Source organism: Dendrobates tinctorius, unplaced genomic scaffold (genome assembly GCF_039654945.1).
Source record: "Dendrobates tinctorius isolate UK_male_01 unplaced genomic scaffold, ASM3965494v1 ptg000063l, whole genome shotgun sequence".
NCBI lineage: Eukaryota > Metazoa > Chordata > Amphibia > Anura > Dendrobatidae > Dendrobates > Dendrobates tinctorius.
Window position 1 is genome coordinate 19,936,558 of NW_027361731.1, and position 19,427 is coordinate 19,955,984.

The 19,427-nt window shown below is 44.5% G+C and overlaps 2 protein-coding genes across 3 annotated transcripts in view; one reads left to right on the forward strand and one right to left on the reverse strand.

The window, feature by feature from the left end:
* The window catches only part of LOC141094241 (uncharacterized), a 309,531-nt gene that overhangs the window by 170,506 nt on the left and 119,598 nt on the right, over nt 1-19,427 (forward strand). The window lies entirely within an intron of this gene.
* LOC141094266 (uncharacterized) overlaps nt 1,849-19,427 on the reverse strand; it is a 29,326-nt gene continuing 11,747 nt past the window's right edge. The window contains exons 2-8 of one of the 2 annotated variants that reach the window (XM_073580092.1): nt 16,647-16,779; nt 16,338-16,517; nt 16,131-16,254; nt 15,956-16,053; nt 15,669-15,759; nt 10,557-11,627; nt 1,849-4,313 (exon numbers count right to left, since the gene is read on the reverse strand). In XM_073580092.1, coding sequence (XP_073436193.1) covers nt 4,300-4,313; nt 10,557-11,627; nt 15,669-15,759; nt 15,956-16,053; nt 16,131-16,254; nt 16,338-16,517; nt 16,647-16,718 — 1,650 coding nt within the window. In that variant the 5' untranslated portion in view covers nt 16,719-16,779 and the 3' untranslated portion in view covers nt 1,849-4,299. Of the gene's footprint in view, nt 11,628-15,668; nt 15,760-15,955; nt 16,054-16,130; nt 16,255-16,337; nt 16,518-16,646; nt 16,780-19,427 lie in introns of both variants that reach the window. The other variant, XM_073580091.1, reaches the window with a different exon arrangement.

The following is a 19,427-nucleotide window of genomic DNA, read 5'->3' on the forward strand; positions in this document are numbered from 1 at the left end:
TAGGAGACAGGAACCTGTAGATAAACGACCGATCAATCTATTCGAATTTAAGGAATATGATGGAAACTGGGGAAACAAGGCTACTGATAAAAATTATATAGGGAAAGTGCCCGATCAGGAGCTAAAACTTAGCTTTGCAGTAAAAACTCCCTTTTCTTTGGGAGATAAACAAATTTGCAGTGACCAGGTGTGTTTGGAACGATTCCTACATGATACTAATTGGACCAGGAATCCATTCATTCCTTTATGGCAATACAACACAGTGCACTGCAAGAGAGGCGGTTCATGTAGATGAAGAAACCAGAGAAGGTCAGTATGGAGATGGAGCAGCTGAAATGTCTATAAGCCTCAATACAGAACCGGAATGCCAACCATTACGATATTATAGGGCAGTTACTACAGATTTAGATGATTCTTGGTGCCTTTATACTGACACTACCCGGTTGGTTTCAATAGCGATAGCTTTCCTTAATGAATTTCAGTTTGAATTACCAAAAGGAGTAATGAAGGAGCTGAAGGTGCATGTACAGTAGCTAAATTAGAGCCAGCCACCTGGGTATGGAATGAGAATGACTTTCCTTATAAAAATGTTCCTGGTCACATGATAGCGAAACGTAGTGCACCCTCACCCCAGCCACCTAAGCATCTAATGCATACCCCATGGTACCTTAAGACAGGGATGGTTCTTACTGGTCCTTTGGGAGTTATGTTCGGAACTTTAAGAAATGCTCAGATGATAGAATTGGGTGATATTTTTGATAATGTGACAGAGTATCTATTTGATGCCATTAATGTAGAATCTGCTTATATGAGACAGCTCATAGTTATAACTAATCAACATTCTATGGTGCTTGACTATCTTACGGCATCTCAAGGGGGATTCTGTCAGGTAGTGGGACCCGCATGCTGTCACTATATCGATCCATCTGGATTGATGAGAGTTACTCATGATATAGAACAAGCCAGGCTGATCAAGGAAGGAATACGAAAGGTTAATGCCTTAGATTTGCCCTTTCCTGAATGGCTCGCATGGTTAAATCCTTTAAATCTGTTAAGGGGATAGGTGGATGGATATCAGGAATAATTCATTTTTTAATTCAAGCAGTTTTTGTGATATTGGTTATTGCTGTAATGATAAGACTATTTGTTTTGCTCATAAAGAAAATTCTTGGTTCTAATTGTAAATGTTTTCCAGGTAAAGGTAGTGCTAAAATTGAGGCCAATTCAGAAATCAATCAGACACAAGTGATGACAACCTTTATAACCACTGTTCAGCGTAAATGTATATTCTGCAACAAGCAAACGTCAGTGGACCTGGCTGATTGTATGCATCGTGGAAAACCACTGGTTTGAACAAAGATAAAGAGAAAAACTTCAGGAAGAACTACAACGATGAAGATTACATGCATTATGGACTTTAAATGATTAAATGATTAACACTTACTAATGAATAAAGATATAAAATATATATATACATATCAAAATATATGTTACAATATATTACCATAATTATGAATTTACTATGTCTCGTTAACACGTTACTCACAAAATAGACATAACTTCCCTCAATAAAATCTGTATTCCTCTGAGATAGGGCAATAAGTAGAACAGAGGTAGGGAAAGAAGGTCTGATTTCCAGGTATAACCTGAATGGATACGCAGCAGGACTGGTATCCCATGATATACATAGGACAAGCCGTGTATTTTGTGAAGTAGGGTTATCTTGCAGGCCTCGGATAAAGGCAAGGATAGATAGAGGTAGGTAGACAGAATGATAAAAAGAGGGGAGTTGTCAAAGAAATGGTTAATCTTAGTTTCTATAGACCAGAAAAATAACTGAAAAACAACTTGTAACCCATGACACTATTTTAATTGTTATCATCTGTCTACGTGGTTAGACAATTCTGCCAAGTGGTCAGTTCCAAAATTCTCTTTTCTTAGAATAATGTCTAAAATGTCAAGGCCAAGTATTCTGGCCTATTAGTATTACCGGATGCAGTTCCACGAATTGTTAAATTGATATCAAGGAAGTGCCATATTCCCGTCATCCCCAATTAGACACATAATATATCATTTTGTCATATCTGTTATATAACTATTGTTTTTGCCAACTATCCATCATTTCGCAATTGTTACATATTACGGAAATTGTCTATATTTGTCTATTTCCTCTTTTGTGATCCTATAAAAGAAGTACCCATCTTAATAAAGGGGAGAGATTAACTTGAAAGACAAGCCTCCTGTGTCTCTCTTTTTACGTCTTCATTCCTAGGATCCTAGGTAAGAGAAGCTCTAAATGAGCTTTACCCGAGGTTGGTGATTAGAGAAAAATCCCGGCGCTGACACAGGGAAGCAGTAGAAGATAACTCCGAGCAGCCCCTTTCTGGTGGTTGCTTGACAGGAGTGCTGTTTGGAGAATACTCCTCGGAAGGGCTGTCAGAATCAAGATCCACTGCCCCCTCTTCCACATTCCCATTTTCTGGGTTTTTCCTCTTTTTAGATTGGGACATATCCATCTTGCTGTCCTCGTCCTGATTAGAGGGCTGTTCTTTGTTTATGGTCTTAGAATTCTGAGAGGATAAAAAAGACAAAGTACTAGAACCAGAAGACAAACTTTTCTGGTCCGATTTCCTCTGAGTGATCTTACCAGAAGAACTATTGGGCATATTTTCAGATGAAGTAGCTTCCTCCCTTTTTAGGGGGGGTATCTAGATTTAAGTGGGCTTAACAGGTTGGCAGAGTCGGTATAAGATCTCTGGCTAGTAGTATTCTTAGGCTTTTGAATTTTACTAGCAGTGGATTTAAGATTAGCTGCCATAATAGGGGTATGTACTCAAAGAAAGATAGTATATATAGTGAGTATAATCCCCCCAATTAAGGCCGTCTCACACCCTCCCAGTGATATACAGTTGCTTATTATGTAAATAATAGTGACACTATTATCTATAAAGTTATAACAACTCCAAGTGCCTTCAGTATCTTAGGGCTAGTTACACATGCTTCTCAGGCGAGTATAAATCACTGCTGACACCCAGAATCACAGCAGATACCTAAGATCACAGCCAGCACCCAAATATATCCAGCAATCAGCAAAGTCCCACAAGAGTCCAGAAAAATCTTCTTCAACAAAGCCGCTCACCACTCCGCATCTAGAGGTCACGACAGTTCAAGTCCCCTCTCTGGTATCAGCTCCGGACAGGACTAGATAAGGCAATCCCCATCAATTTCTCCCATAAACTGCGCAGTAAAGCATCAGATCCGGATCTTCTCTTTTTAATACACTGGCACCTCCTTCTCGCTGGTTCAGCACCGCCCCTCACCACTCATGCGGCTCCTTCAATTCTCCACTCTCTCTGGATACACCAGAGACACCGACAGTCAACCAGCAGCAGCACCTCCACTCAGGAAAAACAGAAAAGTTGCTATTTACCAAGGATATATAGAAGCACAACTGATCCGGATCTCCACCTCTTGACGAGCCGGCTCCTCTTCCCCACCACCAATCTTCGCTGTCACTCACCGCTCCTGCAGGTTTGCAAATCTCCACTCTCCTCACCGTGGCACAGCAGAGCCCAACCAGTATCCTCCTGAGGCAGGCTACAAATCTCTCTGCCACCGACCGGGTCAGTAGTCACCACTGATCCGGCTCCTCTTCCCCCACCACCGATCAGCGTTGTCACTCACCGCTCCGGCAGCCCAGCAGATCTCCACTCTCCTCACCGCAGCACAGCAGAGTCCAATTGGTAACCTTCTGAAGCAGACTTTCAACTTCTCTCTCTCACCATCCGAGTCAGCTGACAAACACCTCACAGCAGCTCTACTGATCCGGATCTTTTCCTCCTGACGTTCCTGGCTCCTCTTCCCCACTGCCGATAGCAGACAGCAATATTCCTTATTTCTGTTCCTCTCACCTGCCTCTCTAGCACCAGGCAGGGTGCTCAAAGGCTCACCAGACCAGACTCCAACAAGTCCTTATGCCTAAGAGGCCTGCATAATAGCAGTTCCAGCGCTTCTTGCTGAGGTGATTTTTTTTGCTGAGTCACCGCTGATAGCTTATCCCTCCTTTCTTCCAGGAGCTATAACTTCTTAAATATCCAGCGGATTTTCTTCAAATAGGTCTCAAAATGATCCCAATGAGATTAGCAATCAACATCTGAGGGTCTTCCAGCAGAGAGCAATCTTCTTAAATAAGTCGCTTGAAACACCAGGCTTCACAGGAGCTCTGAGCTCACATGTCCTCCTCCATTGAGCTCCAGGCCACGGCCCCCCGTTAAAGCTTTTTTTGTGGTCTATTTATATTCATGCTTTATGGCCTGTTACATAGGATAATTTTTCTGTGTTAGTATGATTACAGCAATACCTCATTTATATTCTTTTATGTTTTAGCGCTTTTACACAATAAAAACTATTATATTGAAAAAAAGAATCGCTTTATCTTGAGAGCTATAACTTATTTATTTTTCTGCTGCCGGACCCGTATGGCGACTTGTTTTTTGCAGGACGAGATGATGTTTTCAGCTGTACAATTTTTATGTAGATTGCTTTTTTATCACTTATTTTTCCACTTTTGTTCAGCAATATCATGATAAAGCATAGCTTTTTGCCTTTTTTTCGTTTGTTTTTATGGAGTTCATTGAAGGGGACAGTTTTATAGGTCGGGTCGTTCCAGAAGGGGCGATACCAAAGAGGTGTACTTTTTACTTAAAACAAATATATTTATTGGATTAATAATTTCTTTTTTTTGTTCTTTAGTTTGTGATTTGTAAAAAAAAACGGAGATTAGACCTACCGGTAATGTTATTTCCAGGAGTCCATCCTGACAGCACCATGGGGGGTTGTCCTTCCAGGGACAGGAAATGCACGAGAGGTTAAAAGGTCCCCTCCCACACCACACTCCAGTGATTTTTCCAAGTACCACACCAGTATGATGCAATTAAATTTTATTTAGATTTAGTACAAGCATAATGATAACAATACCAATCATAGGGAGGGAACTACCAGTGCTGTCAGGATGGACTCCTGGAAATAACATTACCGGTAGGTCTAATCTCCGTTTTCCAGGACGTCCTATCCTGACAGCACCATGGGGAATACCAAAGTAGGAATTCGCTTAGGGTGGGATTACTGCTTGTAGCACTTTGCGACCGAAGGTCACCTGGCTAGCTGATAGAGTGTCCAACTTATAGTGTCTACAGAAAGTATTTGGTGTAGACCAGGTGGCGGCCCTGCATATCTGTTCTACTGAGGCACCCGCCCTCTCTGCCCATGAAGTCGCTATCGCTCTGGTGGAATGAGCCTTAAGCCCTTCAGGTACCGGCAAGCCCTCTTATTGTTGCTATCCACCTCGCTAGAGTCTGTGTAGCCGCACTTCTACCTTTATTTTTGCCGCCGTACTGGACAAATAGTTTTGTGTCCTGTCGCCAGTCCCGGGTGACTTCCAGGTAACGGGCGACCGTGCGTCTAACGTCCAAAGAATGAAACAATTTTTCTTTATCATTCTTTGGGGCTGGACAAAACGAGGGCAGGATTATTTCTTGGTTTAGATTCTGCGGCGATACTACCTTAGGGAGAAACCTTGGATCTAGTTTGAGCGTTATGTGGTCCTCGAAGATCTGAATGCAGGGATTCTGGATTGAGAGGGCCTGGATCTCACCTAAACGTTTAGCTGAGGTGATGGCTACCAAAAAAGCAGTTTTTTGTGTGAGCTTTGAAATGTCTATTTCTGAAATTGGCTCATAAGGGGGCCTACACAGCGCGTTGAGTACCAGATTTAGGTCCCATTGGGGAACAGTTTTCCTCAATGTGGGTCTTAGCCTCTGGGTGGCTTTAGTAAATCGCGCTATCCAAGGATAAGAGGATAGGGAGAAATTAAAGAAGGTACTCAAGGCTGCTATCTGGACTTTGAGTGAGCTCGGGGTCAGGCCCTTATCGAATCCGGCCTGTAAGAAGTCCAGGATCCGAGGGATATCAGGCCGAGATAGTGCCCCTCTAGACCTACCACTTTCCGTACAGAATCTCTTCCAGATTTTACAATATATCGCTCTTGTCACCGGTTTTCGGCTGGCCTGCAATGTGGAGATCACCTGGTCCGAGAGGCCATTGGACTTTAGGATGTCCCTCTCAGGATCCATGCTGCCAGTTGCAGGCTTCCTGGGTCTGGGTGTAACACTGGACCCTGGGAGAGTAAGTCTGGTATTGTTGGTAGGTGGAGTGGCCCCCTCTGAGCCATCTTTCTGAGGAGGGAAAACCAACTCCGCCTGGGCCAAAAAGGTATGATCAGCATCACCCGAGCTCCTTCCTCCTGGATCTTCCTGAGGACCCTCGGTATTATGGCAATCGGCGGAAACCCGTATAGGAATCCCCTTTCCCAATTCTGGTCCAGGGCGTCGATTTCTTCCGGATGATCCGCCGGGTTGAGGGAGTAGAACCTCTTCAGCTTGGCATTTTCCCTTGTCGCGAAGAGGTCTAGTTGGGGTGTCCCCCAGCGATGGCAAAGATCCTTGAAGATCTCCTCTTTTAGCTCCCATTCGGTGGTTCGGACTTCTTGTCTGCTTAGATAGTCGGCTATCCTGTTTTGGGAGCCCTCCAGGTGCACTGCTGATAGGGAGCGAGAATTGTTTTCTGCCCAGGTGAGGATGCGAGCTGCTAGCTTCTGAAGTTTCCCGTGCCTTGGGCCCCCCTGGTGGCGTAGGAAGGCTACTGTGGTCACGTTGTCCGACATGATCTTTATATGTTCGTTCTGTAGTGTTGACCCGCTTCTCTTCAGAGTCTCCCAGACTGCTCGCAGCTCTCGGTAGTTTGAGGACTGTAAGCTGATATTCCTGGGCCACGTCTCTTGTAAGAATCTTCCTTCTAGGTGGGCTCCCCATCCTTCCCTGCTGGCATCTGTAGTGATGGTCACGCATGGAGACAGGATCCAAGGAACTCCCCGGCTGATGTTTCTGTTGCTGAACCACCATTTCATAGATGATCTCAGCGCCGGAGACAGTCGGAACTTCTTGTCCAGCGAGGACTGCCGTCTGTCCCATTTCATAAGGATCTCCTTTTGTAGGATTCTTGTGTGAGCCTGGCTCCACATGACACAGGGTATGCATGTGGTTAGGGTGCCCAGGACTTCCATCGCGGTCCTTATCGAAATCTGGTGTTGGCCGAACTGCCGCACCTTGTCCATGATGGGCTTCTTCTTCACCTCCGGCAAGAACGAGACCCTTTTTCTGGAGTCTAGCATTACCCCTAGGAATTTTTTCTGGGTGCTGGGCCGCAGATGATTTTCCTCTGTTTAGGATCCAACCTAGGCTCTCGAGGCTGAAAATTATTGAGCTGAGTTGTTCTTTTAATTCGGACGCTGACCGGGATATTACCAAGAAGTCGTCTAAATAAGGCACGATGATTATGTCTCTTTGTCTTAAGTCTGCCACGACTTCGGCCACCAGTTTTGTGAAAACACGAGGTGCTGATGCCAAGCCGAACGGAAGAGCCTGAAACTGGAAGTGGTAGTGTTTGCCTCTTCTCTAGGGCGAAACGCAGGAACCTCTGAGATTGAGGATGGATGGGAACGTGATAATATGCATTCTTTAAATCTATAGTGCACATGGACGCGTTCTGGTCTATTAGCGGGATGGCGGTTTTCAGGGATTCCATTCGGAACCTTTTGTAACGAATCCATTGATTCAATGGCTTTAAATTTATGATAGTTCGGCTTTCCCCCGATGGTTTTTTTTATTGTGAAGAGTGTAGAATAGTGGCCCTGACCTCTCTCTACCTTTGGGACAGGAATTACTACTTCCGTTTTTAACAGGTGTTTTATGTCTGCCCATATAGGGTCTACCATGGCTTCGGAACGGGGTTTTGTAACCACAAATCGTGCTGGAGGGGATCTTGTGAACTCGAGGGTATAGCCCTGGGCAATTGTACTGAGGACCCATGGGTTCTGGGAGATGCGCTGCCATGCCCCTGCAAAGTGTTTTAGGCGCCCCCCTACCAGCATGGCGTCATTGCCTTCTGCTCCTGGAAGTTTGTCCGGAGCGAGACGGGGGAGCTCTACTTCTCCCCCCCCTCGAGTACTCCCAGCGAGAAGATTTCCCTTTCCCTCTATATTCCTGCCTCTGGTATGGGCGGGATCTCTGAAAGGGAAATTGCCTTTTTGGTTTTTCCTCTGGAAAACCTTTTTTGTCGTCGGAGGCACTCTCTAGAATTTTATCCAAAGCTGGCCCAAATACCTTCCCGCCTGAGAAGGGTATGGAACATAACTTATTTTTAGATTGGTAGTCCCCCGACCAGGTTTTCATCCATATGGCTCGACGGGCCGTGTTGGATAGGGAATTATTTCTGGCCGCAAACCGTACCGATTCTGCAGAAGCATCTGCCAGAAAACCGGTCGCGATTTTCAACAGGGGAATACTCTCAAGGATATCACCCCTAGGGGTTTTATCCTATAACTGTTGTTCCAAGTGGTCAATCCATAAGTGCATGGATCTAGCGACCGATGTAGCGGCAATATTTGCTTTTATCACTGCCGCTGAGGCCTCCCAAGCTCTTTTTAAGAGCACGTCGGCCTTTTTGTCCATGGGCTCCTTGAGACTGGAAGAATCTTCAAAAGGAATCGAAGTTTTTCTCAACACCTTGGCCACCGGTGAATCGATCTTAGGCACCTCGTCCCAAGTGCTGATGTCCTCCTGGTTAAATGGAAGTCGCAGCTTAAAGTCTCGTGGCACGATCAGTCTTTTCTCCGCATCTTCCCATTCTTCCAGGATCATTGCCCGGATATGGTCATTAACTGGGAAGACCTGACGAATCCTGGCTCTAAGTCCCCCGAACATTGTGTCCTGGATGGATTGTTCTTTCGGGGTTTCCTCGATCTGCATCGTACTTCTTACTGCCCTGAGCAGCTCTTCCGTGTTTTCTGATGTGAAGAGGTACCTCATCCCTGTTTCTAGGGGTTTCCGAGGTAATCTCGCCCTCTTCCTCCGAGTCCGTGCCCCGTATCTCTTCTTCCGATGATAGGTCGGACTCCCATCTAGGTCTTTTGGACTGGGACCGGCCGGAAGACTGAGTAGGTAGTATTCCGGAGACCGAGGCTTGAACTTCATCTCTGACAACTGCGCGCATCTCCGTGAGAAAGGCCGCCTGCTCGCCTCTGACGATTCGGAGTGTGCAATCTTTGCATAGGGGCTTCTGGAAACAAAGGAGGCGCTGATGAGAGGCAGGAACAGGGCGAGTGGCGAGAGGACAGCGGAGGAGGCCTTGCCTTCCATGCGCTCGGCAGTTTGCTGGCACAGATGGGGCATTTAGGCTTGCCTGATGTCCTGGCTGTTGCTGGCGTCGCTTTATCCTAGAAAGACAGGAGTCCTCCCTTTAAAAAGAAGCTCCTGTCTCTGGCCATCCTGCCCCTGTGCCCTTTACTCACGGACGCTGGTTCTGGCTGGTCACTGGTCCTAGTGTCCATGCTGGCGGCGTCTGACAGAAACTTAGGCGTCTGTCACCTCTCAATCTGCCTGGAGCCGATGCGCTGGTCTCCCGCTTCACCCCGCTCTTATCCTACCTTGTCTTGCGCAGGAACGCTCCTTCTGCCGCCCTGTGACGCGTCCTCCGTGTCCCGACCGGAAGTCGTCATCTCTGGGCGCTCGGAAGTGACGCGCCGCCGCTCTGCATTCTGGGCCTCGCGGGAGCCGCGCTGGGGAAGCGGGGATGAGTCCCGGAGCGACGCTCCACGGGACACCCGGCGGAGAACCCCCCTTAGGGGGGTGCCGCTTACATCGTCCAACCCGGAGGAGTTGGCGGTTAGGACCCCGCACCTCCTGGCCCCGGTAAGAACCTCTCTCTCTTCTCCTGTATGCCGCGGCTGCGGCACTCCCGTGCCTGTCCTTACAGGGACAGGAAAAACACTGGAGTGTTGTGTGGGAGGGGAACTTTTAACCTCTCGTGCATTTCCTGCCCCTGGAAGGATGGAAGGACAACCCCCCATGGTGCTGTCAGGATAGGACGTCCTGGAAATAAATATTTTTACAATTTTTTTACTCTTGTACACTATCATGCTGTCTATGAATGGACAATGAGCCAAGCTGTGCCCTTACAAATACGAGATATTTCTTCTAGTACAGACCATTTGCTATCCCCCCCTGTAAGCTGAGAATCCAGGAGCTAAGGTGCCAGGATAGACACCGACCTCCAGCAAAAGCCCCTTTGTTCTTACAATGTTTCACGCCTTTGTCAACTAAATGTAACTCTCCTGCCTTATTAATATCCCTTATTATTTATTTCCTTAACGCTCTACATGAGTTTTTAGGTGATGAAGATGATTCCCAGAAATAAAATTTCCCACATTTTGAACATAAAAAATGATTTCTACCCTGTATGAGTTCTCTGATGTGCAACAAGATTTGAATTTGAACTAAAACGTTTCCCACATCCTGGACATGAATATGGCTTCTCTCCTGTGTGAATTCTTTGATGTTTAAAAAGATCTGATCTCTGGGTAAAACATTTCCCACATTCTGGACATGAATATGGCTTCTCCTCTGTGTGAATTCTGTAATGTGTAACCAAATTTGACTTACGGTTAAAACATTTTCCACATTCTGAACATGAAAATGGCTTTTCTCCTGTGTGACTTCGCTGATGACTGAGAAGACTTGATTTCCTTGTTAAATATTTCCCACATTCTGGACATGAATTTGGCTTCTCCTCTGTGTGAATTCTGTAATGTGTAACCAAATTTGACTTACAGTAAAAAAATTTCCCACATTCTGAACATGAAAATGGCTTTTCTCCTGTGTGACTTCGCTGATGCCTATGGAGATGTGCTTCCTGGTTGAAACATTTCCCACATTCTGAACATGAAAATGGCTTTTCTCCTGTGTGAATTCTCTGATGATTGAGAAGGCTTGATTTCTCTGTAAAACACTTCCCACATTCTGGACATGAAAATGGCTTTTCTCCTGTGTGGATTCTTTGATGTTTAAGAAGATATGATCTCTGGATAAAAGATTTCCCACATTCTGGACATGAATACGGCTTCTCCCCTGTGTGACTTCTGTAATGTGTAAGCAAATTTGACTTATGGATAAAACATTTCCCACATTCTGAACATGAAAATGGCTTCTGTCCTGTGTGACTTCTGCAATGTGTAACCAAACTTGACTTACGGTTAAAACATTTCCCACATTCTGAACATGAAAATGGCTTTTCTCCTGTGTGACTTCTCTGATGTCTAAGAAGTGTTGATTTAACCATGAAACATTTCCCACATTCTGAACATGAAAATGGCTTTTCTCCTGTGTGACTTCGCTTATGCCTAAGCAATTCAGATTTATGTTTAAAATATTTCCCACATTCTGAACAGGAAAATGGTTTCTCTCCTGTGTGACTTCTCTCATGTCTAAGCAATTCAGATTTATGTTTAAAATATTTCCCACATTCTGAACAGGTAAATGGTTTCTTCTCTCTGGGAATTATTTGATGTTCAACATCATGTTTGCGGCTTTCATTTTGCTTAACAGTCTGTGATGAATCCAAATAGGTGACTGATTGAAAAGGCTCCGATGATTGATTTTTGCTCTGAAAGGCTGGAGGTATAGCTGGAATAATGGCATGCTTTTCATAGGTATCTGGTTTGACACCACAGTCATCTGCCAAGAATGAAACAGATTTTATTATTTTTCAATATCAATGCCTTATATTTTATATAATTTCTATATACATAATTCTATACAACACAAAGTATAATGAAACTATGACCTAAGACAGTGGTGAACCAAATCCCATGGTAATGAACCTCCAAAGTACAAACGACAAACATAATACACAAACGCAGAAAAGTTTGAAGCAATAAAGGGAGGATTAAAAATAAGCTTTGTTACAATCTATAGCAACAGATAAAAATATACACCATAACATGTAAGATTCTAAAAGGGGTATTCCCATTTCTTTTCAACTATCCGAATATGTAGTAGGTGTAATAATATTAGGAAAAATGTAGTGTAGTTCTTCTGACTCGCTATGGTGCTCACCCCATGTGCAGAGCATTGCATTAGCTTAGGTATCCATGGTTACTACCACTCATATAGCGACTGTTAGTTGCTAGTGGTTATAATCATGGCTACCTAAGCTACTGCAATGCCCTGGTCATGGGGTAAGCGACACAGAGAATCAGGAGAACTATACCACATTTCTAATTGGAGGAATTTGCTATTATAATTACACCTACTATATTTTGGGATAGGATCTTGGAAATGAGAGTACCCCCTTAAGGCCTCCTTCACATGTCAGTGTGTCCGGTACATGTGGTGACAAATTTCATATGTAACGGTGACGACCCATTGAAATGAATGGATCTGCGCAAATGTCAGTGTGTTTCCACGGACCGTGTGTCTGTGGGCAAGGCATGCTGACATTATTGATTTTTAGCAGAACGGTCCACAAAATGTCTCGCACACGTGCACACTAATGACATATGCATAACATCTGTGTGTCATCAGTGGGAAACATACTGGCGCCTGGGAAACAGCGGTACTGTTCGCGCTGATAGCCGGCTCTGGGTGTTGACAACAGCTCACATTATTGTACCCTGCTCTGCCTGTGATCAGCGCAACCAGGGAACAATGTTGAGAGTTGTATTCAGGCCTCGCTGTCTGTATAGAAGAAAAATTAAGTCTAAAATAAAAAAATAAAAAAAAAAAAAATCAATAAAAATCACATTATACTCACCTTAACACCTAATCCAGTGAAGCCATGGTCACCTGTAAAGAAACAAAAATGAAAAAAGACTATCAATCACGTGTCCAAAGTTGAAAGAATCCAAAGTGTCCCATGCCGCAATCCATCTGTGTGACATTTGCATATCAAAATAAGCGGTGACCTGAGGTGACCACTCACATTGAAAAGCTGGGTAGAATGAAAAATCAGGGTGTGAACGAGTCAAGGTGAACTGCACTGATTTCATTGAGGTCATCACAGTTCATAGGCCCGCTCTTGCTGCAGGGAGTCATTTTCCCCTGCTCTTCAGCGGGAGTGGTTGCCTCATAACCCTACATCAAAGTCCTTCGCACCCAAAAGGTCATCCAACCTTTATCCACCCCCAATTCCTCAAGATAGTTAGACCATCATTGTAAGTAAGCCCCTGTACTTTGTGTCACTCCCACCACATTGTAGAGTGTAAGCTCTTATGGGCAGGGTTGTCAATATCGTGTCATTAATTATTGTATTATCGTTAACTTTGTAAGGACTGTTGTATATGAACTGTTGAATTGTAAAGCGCTGCGGAATATGTTGCCGCTATATAAGATTATTATTATTATGAGCAAATGTCAGACAGATGGATTACAGCGTTGGCAACTCTATTCATTCAATTTTGGACAGGTGAGAGATATTGTTGTCTTATTTTTGTTTGTGTAAAGGTGACAATGGCTTCAGGGGATTAGGTGTTGAGGGCTTGTACCCATTACCATGAAAAAAAAGTTCTGATTTCAGTCTAGAAAAGGAGGACTAATGTCAAACGTGCCATGCGATTTTCATGCGAGTACAATCCGATTTTTCACACCTAGCATCCGAATGCCATGTAATTGCTATTTGATTGCAATACAATTTTAAACATGAACTTTGACATAGCAAATTACTCTGCCATATACACATATTTTTCCAAGGAAATATACTTCAATAAACACATATACTGTATATATTTTATGAAAAGCCGGCAATTCATCTGCCGCGTACAGTAGAATCACAGCGTGGCGCGACAGAATAGAACAGGTAGATTACAAACAATATATACAGGGTGGGTCCTGTATATGGATACACCTAAATAAGAAGGGAATGGTTGGTGATATCAACTTTCTGTTTGTGGTACATTAGTATGTGGAAGGGGGAACAAGATGGGTGGTGACTAGAGATGACCGACTTTGCCTTTTTTAGGGTCGAGTCGGGTTTCATGAAACCCCACTTTCTCAAAAGTCGAGTCGAACGAAATCGGCTGACTATAGGGAAAAGTCGGGAAAAGTCGTGAAACATGAAACCCAATGCAAGCCAATGGGGAGAAAAGTCGGCAGTGAGTGGAGGACTGTAAACACACCTGGCATGAATTTTAACCCTAGAGGCGGTGAAATCCCTCTCTCCCCCACTCCCACTCCAGCTACGCTTCTCTCATTGGCTGAAAAAAGTCACGTGCAAGCATTCGGCGAAACCCGACTTTGGCGCTTGGGTCGCCGACAGCATGGCCGACTTCACACTGTGGTTTGGTTTCGTTTCATGAAACCCGACTTTGTCAAAAGTCGGCGACTTTTGAATCTGACCGACTTGTTTCGCTCAACGCTAATGGTGACCATGGCGGCCATTTTGGATCCAACTTTATAAATGGCCCACAGGTGTATCCATCTAAATGGCCCACCCTGTATACATAGAATAGATAGATATAAAGATTTCAGTCACACATACAATTAGCACAGTATGTGTGTGCAGCTTACTGTACATGTATTTAATTAAATGATTATTTTTCTGAAAAAAAAATTGCATGGGCTTAATTTCCTAACTAGCAGAGGTAAAGCAGATGGCTGTGGGCTGATGATTATAGCCTGGAAAGGGAGTAATACCCATGGAACTTCCCAGGCTATTAATATCAGCTCTCAGTTGTATACTTAGCCTTCACTGGTTATTAAAATGGGGGCCCGCTCAAAAAAAAAAATGGCGTAAAGTCCCCCTATAATTAATAACCAGCAAAGGCTTGGCAGACAACTGCGGGCTGATATTAATAGCCTACAAATGGACCATGGACATTGGCCCCATTCCAGACTAAAACATCAGCTCTCAGCCGCACCAAAAATGGAGCATATAGAAGATGCACCAGTTCTAGCACTTAGCCTCGCGCTTCCCACTTGCCCTGGTGCGGGCCAGACAAAATTGTTGGCACTTTGCCAAAATTTGCTTTCGGCATGTTTCAGCTCTTTCCAAAGATGCTCAATAGGATTTAGATCAGGGCTCATAGAAGACCACTTTAGAATAGTCCAATGTATTCCTCTTGGCCATTCTTGGGTGTTTTTAGCTGTATGTTTTGGGTCATTATCCTGTTGTAAGATTTGTCAGCAATTTTCTGCCTGTGGCCACATTCAGGGAGGTTGGCTACAGTCCCATGGATCATAAATTTCGAAATAATATGTGCAACTGTAGTCACAGGAACATCAATCTGCTTGGAGATGGTCTTATAGCCTTTACCTTAAACAGGTTTGTCTATAATGTTCTTTCTAATCTCCTGAGACAAATCTTTCCTTCGCTTCCTCTTGTCCAAGTTGAGTGCGATACTCACCATGTCACCAAACTGCAAAATGAGTATCTGTAGCCTCTATACAGGCCACTCACTGATTCCAAGATTGTAGACACCTGTGATGCTAATTAGTGGACACACCTTGATTTAACATGTCTTTCGTTACATAATATCGAGTTTTATTTTTTAAAAATTCTATGGAAGCATGGTTGAAAAGAAATGTCTGACTTTCATTTGTTCATTTTCATAGATTTTTTTTTTTTTTTTTTTATCTGTTATTTACTTTATTCATATTCAAGTTATTTCCGTCACCATTTGTGGGTTTTTCTTTCATTAAACGAGGGGTACAAAAATTTTGACCACGTGTGTAATTACAGTAGAATCTGTGACTTCTCTGCATTTAGTGGTCACTACTCACCTGGGTAGTCATATGTAGGAATCTCCTCTTTACACCGCTCATCTCCCCTCACATATGTGTCTGTAGTAGTAATATGGGTCAGATCTTCACCCTGAAAAATATTGTAAAAGTCACCGACAGATGGAGAAGTCCCATCTATGATCAGCTCTAATTCTTAAATCTCCACCGCTCTCATTACACAAATATAAAACATATAATACTGGTGGATAAAACAAGACTGAGCACAAGACCTTCACAGCCATCTACACATCATAGGAGAGATCTCATGACACCTTCTCTCCAACTACCTGATGATCCTGAGGAACATTGGGATCTTCTTGTTTACAGTCCTGAGGAAGAAGAGGACGGGGACATCTCTCTGGTGTTGTCCTCTTACTGGATAGAACTGGAGGAAACATACAGGGAATGAATTCATTCTTTACATACAGATAATTATAGGCCGTGTGTATTTAGTCCTATTACCTGGTGATGTGAGGGGCTGGGGAACCTCCATCATGACGTCCTTGTACAGATCTCTGTGTCCTTCTAAATACTCCCACTCCTCCTTGGATAAATAGACGGCAACATCCTGACACCTTATAGGAACCTGACACATACAATGACACCGTCATCCCCCCGATCCCTTTATAGAGTTACTGTGTAATGTCCCAGCATTCCCAGCAGTGTCACCTCTCCAGTCAGCAGCTCAATCATCTTATAGGTGAGTTCTAGGATCTTCTGGTGATTGATATCCTCATATATCAGGGGGTGAGGTGTAGGCCCCGTGATTAGGCTCAGGGGTCTTCCCCATCCCTCAGACACAGGGTCCTGACAGAGCTCACTAGAGGTCTTCTTCACTACTGTGTAATCCTGGTTATGGAGAGACACATTAATAAATCTCACTACAGACATTTCCAGTGCCCTCACCTCTCCAGTTCTGTCCATCTGCTATTCCCATAGATAAGAATGATGTAATGTGACGTCATCAGAATCTCTCACCTCTCCAGTAAGCCGGAAGAGGATCTCTAGGGTGAGGTGTAATATCCTCTCCGCCATCTTGTCCGTAGCCATTCGTTAATGTTTAAATTAAATCTTCTAGAAGATAATTATACCGATTGTATCTGCCAGGATCCTAAATGGAAGGAAGATCAGCTGATGAAGAATCATACAAAATACCATGGGAAAACAAGATACAGGAGCAGTGATGCTGGTATAGTGTAAGGACATGTGCACACCGTGTCTTTTCAGGTGGACACGTCCTGTAACCAATCCGAAAAAGTGCAAAAGTTGGAACATAATGCACCAAAATGAAAAACAACTCACTGTTCACACTTTGTTTTAAAACTTCTATTAACCCCATCAGGTTTCTAAAGCTGCAAAACAGTTACAAGAAGTGACCGGAAAACAGCAGATAAGACGCCAAAAAATGGCATCTCAGGACCCCGTCCATTCTGAAGACAAGAGGTCGTCATGTGACCTCACTATAGGCACTCCTTCTGTTACGAGTCCATGAAAAAAAAGAAAAAGGATTGTTCAGGAAGGCATCAATATGAAGTGTACAATACGGGGAGTAGAGATGTGTTAACTTGTTGGAAAACGTTCGCCAATCTCAAATTCGGCACTAACGTAGCACATTCGGATTAGTGTCCCAGAGCAATGTTCGAGCACATTTCGGTAAATTATTGTGGTTCCAATAATGCTTTTGATAGGTGTCATGGGGTTACCGCAGAAAGTATCCAGAAGACCGCAGCGTCTGATTGCTCCTACACCTGCGCTAAAAAGCACTTTTTTTTAATGATGTTCATTTCTTTTGGCAGAACAGGGGTTAATCGACCATGTTGAAAACTCTGAGCTCTCAGCTGTGCTCGGTTAGCCATTCCCATCCCCTATATACACCGTGTGCAGAATTATTAGGTAAGTTGTATTTGAGAGGATTCTTTTTATTATTTAACAACAACAATGTTCTCAATCAACCCAAAAGACTCATAGATATTAAAGCTTAATATGTTTGGAAGTTGGAGTGTTTTTTTTTTTTTTTTTTTTATTTGGCCATCTTAGGAGGATATCTGTTTGTGCAGGTAACTATTACTGTGCATAATTATTAGGCAACTTAATAAAAACCAAATATCTACCCATCTCACTTGTTTATTTTCATCAGGTAAACCAATATAACAACAAAAAATGTAGAAATAAACATTTCTGACATGCAAAAACAGAACAAAAAAAGTCAGTGACCAATATAGCCACCTTTCTTTACGATGACACTCAAAAGCCTTCTATCCATAGATTCTGTCAGTTGCTTGATCTGTTTACGATCAACATTGCATGCCGCAGCCACCACAGCCTCCCAGACACTGTTCGGAGAGGTATATGTGGCGCCCCCAGGAGTATGGTCACCACAGTGGCTTTGCCTTCCTCCAGGGGAGGGTAATGCCAGGCTTGGACGCAATGATGGGTCTCTCTTGCAGTCAATCCATACATGCAACACAGTTCCACTCCAGGCCAGCAGGGGGAACTCTGAACCAGGATTAAGGGGAGGAGTGCTCTCTGAGGGCCAAGAGGAAGGAGTGGTCAGTCTGTGGAGGGTGAAGTGTGCAGACGTGTAGAGAGAAGCTGGAGGTTGAGCTAGGAAGGAGAGCTCCCTCACCTTCAGAGCGCACGAACTGGAGCCTGATCTCCACGGCTGTACGGATACTAAGGGTCCTACAGCAGATACCAGAGGAGTAGGAGGCTGTAAATGCCCTACTCCCATCTAAGACTTGAGGCACAACAGCAGCTTGGAAAGAGAGCCAGGACTCAAGTGTGGAGTCCCCGAGAGAGGCTACAGCTGTCTGCCGTGCAAGTAAGGTTCTTGGGAACACCTGACAGGAGGAACTTCAGAGTAACTTAGTACTGGAGTGCTTCACACCACAAGGCGCTAGGAAGGAGACTGCACAGCCCGTCTGTGAGAGAGAATCCCTGAGTTGCTTCCAGGCTAGCCTGCTCCAATACCATCTGTAATCAGGACCCTGGACTGCAGTTATCAAGTAAAGGTACAGAAATTGCACCCCGCTGTGTCTTGTCTGCTTCCTACCCTTCCGGCACTGCTACATCCCCGTGCCAACTACATCTACACTGCCCTGGAACTACAGCTTCACCTGTGGGGAGCTTTAACATCTTTGCTGTGCCCTACCATCAGTCCCAGTGGATCTGCATGCAGCGTAGGCTTAACACCTCACTTGCCGAACACCACAGGTGGCGTCACAAACTATTCCTATAAACTACATTAAAAACCACCATTTACTTGGGCACCCAGGGCCACGGACCGGGTCACTGCTGCTGTGACACATCCCCGACACTGGCCCGGTACCGACTACCCCACAGCCCTGGGAGGGCGACCCATATACTGTTTTCCCTCCCTGTACATCTCACATCACTAATGACTGGTCTGTGCGCACAGGACCTGTGATGAGGTCACAGGAGGAGAGGAGTCAGGGGTCACATGAACAGGGGCCTCAGTGTGTGCCGGACTCTGCTGTGCTGGATGAGGGGAAGTTTGTGAGTGGGGTCAAGAGGGGTGTACAGTGTGGCTGTGGCAGAGCCGCGTGTGCACGAGGTGTACGGAGCAGAGCCGCGTGTGCACAAGGTGTACGGAGCAGAGCCATGTGTGTTAGGAGTCAGAATTCTGCCTCTCCTTTGCTGAAATCTAGATTCTCACATCCTGCAGTCTCCTGCTCTCCATCTGCTGTAGAGGACTTAGCCTCTGGAGAGAGTTGCCGCAAGGCAAAGTCCTCTACACCT